General features: G+C 43.7%; 1 protein-coding gene across 3 annotated transcripts in view; it reads left to right on the top strand.

Moving 5' to 3' along the window:
* Fkbp1b (FK506 binding protein 1B) overlaps positions 1-5272 on the top strand; it is a 12164-nt gene extending 6892 nt beyond the window's left edge. Inside the window, exons 3-4 of one of the 3 annotated variants that reach the window (XM_004627455.3) lie at positions 3568-3680; positions 4682-5272. In XM_004627455.3, the coding sequence (XP_004627512.1) occupies positions 3568-3680; positions 4682-4810 (242 nt within the window). In that variant the 3' untranslated portion in view covers positions 4811-5272. Of the gene's footprint in view, positions 1-3567; positions 3681-4636 lie in introns of all 3 variants that reach the window. The other 2 variants (XM_004627456.2, XM_023711004.1) reach the window with 2 other exon arrangements.
* The last annotated feature ends 1227 nt before the right edge of the window (positions 5273-6499 follow it).

The following is a 6499-nucleotide window of genomic DNA, read 5'->3' as shown; positions in this document are numbered from 1 at the left end:
AAAAAAAACAACAATCAGCGCTGGGAAGATAGCTCAGTGGCATAAGTGCCTGCCTGGCAAGCCCTAAGGTCCTGAGTTCAATCCCTGGTATCAAGAAAAATAAACAAATCAACAATGAGAGCCAGGTGTGATGGCACACATCGATAATCCTAGCATTGTTGGAAGCAGAGACAGAAGGATCACAAGTTTAAACCCAGTCTGGGCAACTTAGCGATCTAGCAAGACCCTCTTTCAAACATAAAAAAATAAAAGGGCTGGGGATGTTGGTCAGTGCAGAGGCCCTGGGTCCATCCCAGTACTGAAAAAACTTAGGTTGTAGGGAGTTGGGAGTGTAACTTAGTGGGAGAGTGTGTTCTTAGCATGGACAAAGCCCTGGGTTCAATCCTGTGCCACAAAGCAAAGCAAAAAAGGGTCCAGTTAAAATGTGTTTCTTTTTCTTAATGATTTATATGAGCTCCTTATACATTTTGGGTATGCATTCTCTATTACTATTGTACCTATCCCAAACATCTTGCACACTGTAGCTTGCCTTGTGCGCTTATTGGTCTTCTCCTTTATGTTCAATACTTTCTGTTAGTTTAAGAAATGTATGTCCTCCGTAGTGTGAAAAGCTGAAAGAGCAAATAAGATCCAAAATGTAGAATAGATATTATGAAATGGGGAGAAACTTCAAAAGGAAAGAGAAAGTGGTATGTAGAAATGGAAAAAAAGGATAAAGCAAAAGAAAAAAAATATATATATATATACATATATATGATAGTTAAAATAGTTATACTAGGAATATCTCAGTTCATTGAAAAGATAGGTCTGTGCTTATGCTGTTTGGACAATTAAATGCTGATATCTTGTACTCTTGAGTAACTAATTCAAAGTATTAACCATTGTTACCTTATACTGTTTTGGAAATTTTTTAAAAAATGTCTTTTTATTTGTGTATTTGGTACAGGGTCTCACTTGGACTCATAGTGATCCTCCTGTTTCAGCCTCCCCAGTGTTGGGATTACAGGCTGTGCCACCACGCCCAGTTTTGGTGGTCAGCACAGAGTGCCTGGGGCTGGGTTGGCACAGCATGTGGTACTGGGGATCTTAACTTGGGTCCTTGCACTTGCCAGGCAGGTGTTTAGACTGCTGAGCTAACTCTCCTGCCCTGGGAATTTGTGCGTTTTTTTTTTTTTTTTTTTTTTTTTGGGTGGGGGGGGAGGTTGTTTAAAATACAAATTTAAAGAAAAATCTTCCCTGTCTCTAAGTGATGATTTTCTTCTATTAGTTACCCTGTAGAAACTTTATAATTATTATTATTCACAGTGCTAGGAATGGAGCCAGCCCCTTACACCTACCGGGCGAGCACTCTCACCAGTGAACTACACAGCCCTAGCCTGATACACTATTTAATTTTACCTTTCCTATTTGTATCTGTGAATGTTCTGCAGTAGATTTTGGCATGTGGATTTGGTAGGGGTCAAAGTTTGATCCCCCCCCCCCAGTGTATATATAGTTAATCCAGCAACATTAATCCAAAGTATCATGCTTTTTCTTCTGTGTTGTTGTAGCATCTTTGTCAGATAAGTAACTATATATGCAGGCCTGCTTCAGGACCAGGTTGTTTTGGCTGAACTTGTAGCAAAAGGTAACTGTACATGTGGGCTTCAGTAGATGATGCAGTTATACCTCAAGGGACTGGAGAAAAAGAAAGCCTATAATAGTCTATTTAGTCTATAAATGTGAAAGGGAAAAACTGTACAAGAGAACTTGTTCTCTTTAAAACTTTGTTCTTTTTTTTTCCCTGTGGAACCGGGGATTGAACTCAGGCCCTTGCACTTGCCAGGAAAGCGCTTATTCAACTGAGCCATCTCCTGGGCCCCAAAACTTTGTTCTTTTGAAACTGCCTAGTTCTGTAACTGCTTTGTGGCTTTGTCATTTCTTGACCCCTGTAACCACAAGAGCATAAGTGAACATATAGGCCTGATTGTACCATTGTACCAAACTTCATAAATTGATGATTATTAATCTCCTCTTATAACAGATGATCTCACCTGATAGCTAATCAGAAGAGCTTCTAGGCATCAGGGCCTGATATCTGGACATGATCAGTGCTCCTCGACCTGAATCTGCCTTCAAATCCTGAGTGTCATTTTGGTGTTTCTGTTTGCCGTTGCAAATGGGGTGTGTGAGTTGGTGCGCATTCATGTGTGTATTTGCCTAAGACTTTGTCTGTGGGAATGTATGGAGATCTAAATAGTTTGCTAGCATGTGTTTGACCATTAGGGTTTTTCCTCCTGAGTGTGTGTGCATAAATGTGTGTGAGCACACACAAGTATCTCTGCGTATTGGAATATCTTAGCAACTTGTGGATGTGAGTGAATTTGTATCTGATCTGAGCATCCACCTGTGTGTATCTCTGTGTAGGAGAAAGGTTTTCTCCTTTGCCTCATCCAGGACTGGGGCAAGAGACCAATTTATTCAACATAAAATGTAGGTAAGTTAGCTTGTTTCTCTAGTGCACATTGAGGTTGTAGAAATATAGAAGTAAAATCATAGATGCTCAGACACAAAGCTGGCAGAGCCTCTATCGAACATGGCACATCCGAGGCCCAGACAGAAAAAGTGGTTTTCTCAACACCACACAGTGAGTTAGTGCCAGATTGAAGATAGAACCCTGTCTCCCAATTTCATAGGCCAGATTGCCTTTCATCATGGTCCTGAGGCAGCAGGAAGAACTTGTGGAATAAGGCTACTTGGAGAAGCTCTGATGTCTCAGTGAGAGGCACCAAGAGGAAGTGAAAGTAGCAAAGAAGTTCTTGAGCTTGGGCTGCTGGGCAGAGACACATCAGCAGGCATGACCAGGCATTTCAGCTGGAGGGTGAGCGATGCCACCGCCTGCTAGCGGCAGCACCTAGGGGTTCTGGTATCAAACAACCATTTGAATGGGGCTGGGAAGCCACCACTGATGGGCTGAGTCACCTTCCACTGCAGCAGGGCACGATGTAACTTTTGGATGTTACATTTTGGGAAAAACCTTAGAAACTTTAAGTGGGGATTCAACTTGAGGTTGGAATATGAAAGAAAAGAGAACTTTTGGCCAAGGAAGTGGTGTGCAAAAATCGAACAGGGCAGAGAAATTAGAGGTGTGGTGTGGGAGGCTGTGGGAGGAAAGGAAAGGGCAGGGAGAGAGCTCTCAGGTAGGGAGTAGTTCAATCCTGAAGTGCCTGTGATACATTGTGGGCACTAGGACTCTGCCCTGCAGAGCTATTGAAGTGTTTTAAGCAGGAAAATGATATGATTTGATTTGTGTTTAAAGAAATAAAAATGGGTGCAGAGTGGAGTGGAGAATGGAATAAAAATCAGAGCAGAGCATTAAGGCCAGTTAGGAGTTGTTCTTCTCCACAGGTGAGAGATGATGGTTACTCGGTGAGATCACAGGGAGGTGAGGTACTAGGAATGGAGAGAATGGGATTCCAAAGAGATGTGGGGCTTGATGATGGCAAATCTCCTTTAGACTTGTTTAAGATGAACTGGGAATTAACTCACAACCACACCTCTTCTCTGCCCTGTTCTTGGCTTTGACAGGAATGCTCCAAAATGGGAAGAAATTCGATTCATCCAGAGATAGAAACAAACCTTTCAAGTTCAGAATTGGTAAACAGGAAGTCATCAAAGGATTTGAAGAGGGTGCAGCCCAGGTAAGATAAGGAGATATACTGGGGGATCTGGGCCAAGCACTTTGACCTCCACCCTCACCCTGTACTGCATGGACGCTACTCGCCAAGGCATGGCAGCGCCACCTAGTGTGCACGCCTGGCTCTGCGTCCTTCGGGGCCAGTTTGTCTCCCTTTGTCACCAGAGTCTTCCCGGAACACATCCCCTTAGGCTTGCTTGGAACTAGGTGAGAGGCCAACCAGCTGCCCAAATCCAAGGCAGCAGAAAAGTTAAAAGTGGGATAAGCCAAGGAGGTGATTTTTTTTAACTTAAAAAAGTGATAATTTCAGGCATATAGAAATATTGCAAAAATAGTAAATTCTTGTATATTTTTTTTTTACTCCACTTCCCCAATTGTTAACATGTTACATAGTCACAGTACAGTGATCAAAATCAGAACACTGACAGAATACTATTAGTTGACTCAAATTTTTGAACTGATTATTTGAAATTCAGAAATTGAGTTATTCAGATTTCACCAATTGTCCCACTAACACCAAATAGGTTCTTGACAACTGCAGTACTGAACCCTGGCCTGGGCTGTTTCTCCTTGGTCTCTTTGTGGTCACAGGATGCTCCAGTCCAGTGGGTCTCTGCGCCCTCATTCCTTGATGTGGCCTCCTGCCCCAAACCTCTGGTCCTGTCCTCTTCCTGAGTGTATAGAGGCTCCAATTAAACATTCTCCTTAGGTTTCTTTAGAAGGGGGGAGAGAACAATTTTGAGCAAATATTTGAGACCTACGCTAATTGAATAACCAGCAATGTTGGATGTATGAATTTTGAGACTATTACTGTCCCACAGAAAAATCTGTGCTATTTTAAAGGCAGAATTTACCAGCTCTTTGGTGTAGTTTTCATGTGCCACAAAAAGTTCATCTCAGATCTTCAGTTACCATGAAGACGTTTGCCATAGTTACCTTACTTTTTTCTTTTAAATCAAGCTGGGTCCTCTTTCTCCTCTTCCCATCTGCCCCCATCCCTGCTAGATGAGCTTGGGGCAGAGGGCGAAGCTGACCTGCACCCCTGATGTGGCATATGGAGCCACAGGCCATCCTGGTGTCATCCCTCCCAATGCCACCCTCATCTTTGACGTGGAGCTGCTCAACTTAGAGTGAAGGCAGGAAGGATCTCAAGGCGGCTGGAGCTGGCTGCTGCTCACCCTTCTAGCCTGCCTTGCCACTGGGATGGCTCCTCCTAGGTGGGCTCTTGATCAGTGCGCTCAGCTCACTGCCCCACGGCACTACCGCTCGCTCTGCCCAAGCTGCTCTGTGTCGCCAGTCTCACACATCTTTGCTTGAGGAGACTTCGGTTGCAGATTGAAACATTTCAGGTTGTGCATTTTGTGTGATGCATGTAGTCGCCATTCCTGATCACAGAACATGAATTTGTTTGCACAATCTATACTGCCTTATGGTCACTTAAGCCAGACACACAAGGTGCTTAGACATGAGTGTACATGGTGTACCGAGGGACTTGAGCCAGTTACCTTTGCTGTCACTTTCTCTTATGAATTTTATTGGCTGCTCACTTAACAGTGTCCTCTTTGGAAATAATATGTAAAATAAAGGCTCTGTGCTCAACAGTTTCCTGTCTGTCCTTATAAGTAGGACATGCTCTAGGGACTACACAAGTCAGGTGCCCTTTGAGAAAAGCAGCGAGCTTTCCAAGTGGCTAGGAGAGTTTAATACACGTGACAGCTTTAATGGGAACACTGTTCATGCTAGGCCTTAGTGTGTGTGTGGTGCCAGAGATGGTGTTCTGTATACTTTTGTGTGTTGAGGGGGGAACCAGGAATCAAACTCAGGACCTCATGCTTGCCAGGCAGGTGCGGTGCTTCTGAGCTACCTGCCTGGCCCAACTTTTAAATAAAATCACCAATCCTCTAAGCAAGCCTGCAGGTAGGTATTACCTGCTACTCATCTCACAGGCTTAGATTTCTGTGTAGCTAATCCCACAGCCTAACAGTCACCTGTGGGATCTGAACCTTATGCAACCTTGCAATATCTTATTTGGGGTAGAGGGATGAGCTCCTCTCAACCAAATGGCAACACTTTGTGTCTCAACGAAGAAAGTATGTTGAGGCTTAGAATAATACATACATTGGGAAGTTTCTCTGAAAAAGAATGTGCGATTTTGAACTTGTTTTCACAGGTACTGGCTAATTTCATCTAGATCTACTCTAGTATCAGGGCATTACTTCTAAGAATGTGTCATTCTGAGCTTGTTTCTAATACCATCAGAAAGAGCTAAAGGTTTCACTGTGTTGCCCAGGCTGTCCTCTAATTCCTGAAATCAAGTGATCCTCCTGCCTCAGCTTCCAGGCAGCTGGGACTGCAGGCATCACCATCCAGCCTAGACACATGGCTTACTTTCACCAACATTCCCTGTAACTACCTTGGAGCCCCGTTAGGGTTTAGAATCAGCCCTCAGTGGTATAGGTTGTGTGTAGGTTAGAGGCGCCCAGGACAAGGTGGCTAAGAGGTTGTACTTTCAGTTGGCCTAGGGCAGTGATGGAGACCCTTTCAGAGCTTTCAGCACCAAACAGCCCACTGGCTTGCCATAGGTTTACCACCCCGGCCTGGGCCAAGAGAAGGTGGAACTGCAGGGACGCACCACTTGTGAGAGGCTCTATACAACACACACCCATACACATACACAATTTTCTCCTGATACCAAACATGGGAGAAGGCACTGACGTGTTTTACAAAAAGTACAAGTTTATTAACATATTCTAATATGTATCAAAGTTTCTTTTGAATCTCAAGAAGTCAGGATATTCAGTATTTTTTTTAAAGGATATTCAG

Source organism: Octodon degus, unplaced genomic scaffold (assembly GCF_000260255.1).
Source record: "Octodon degus isolate 3935 unplaced genomic scaffold, OctDeg1.0 scaffold00019, whole genome shotgun sequence".
Lineage (NCBI taxonomy): Eukaryota > Metazoa > Chordata > Mammalia > Rodentia > Octodontidae > Octodon > Octodon degus.
This window is presented reverse-complemented; position numbering and strand designations above follow the sequence as displayed.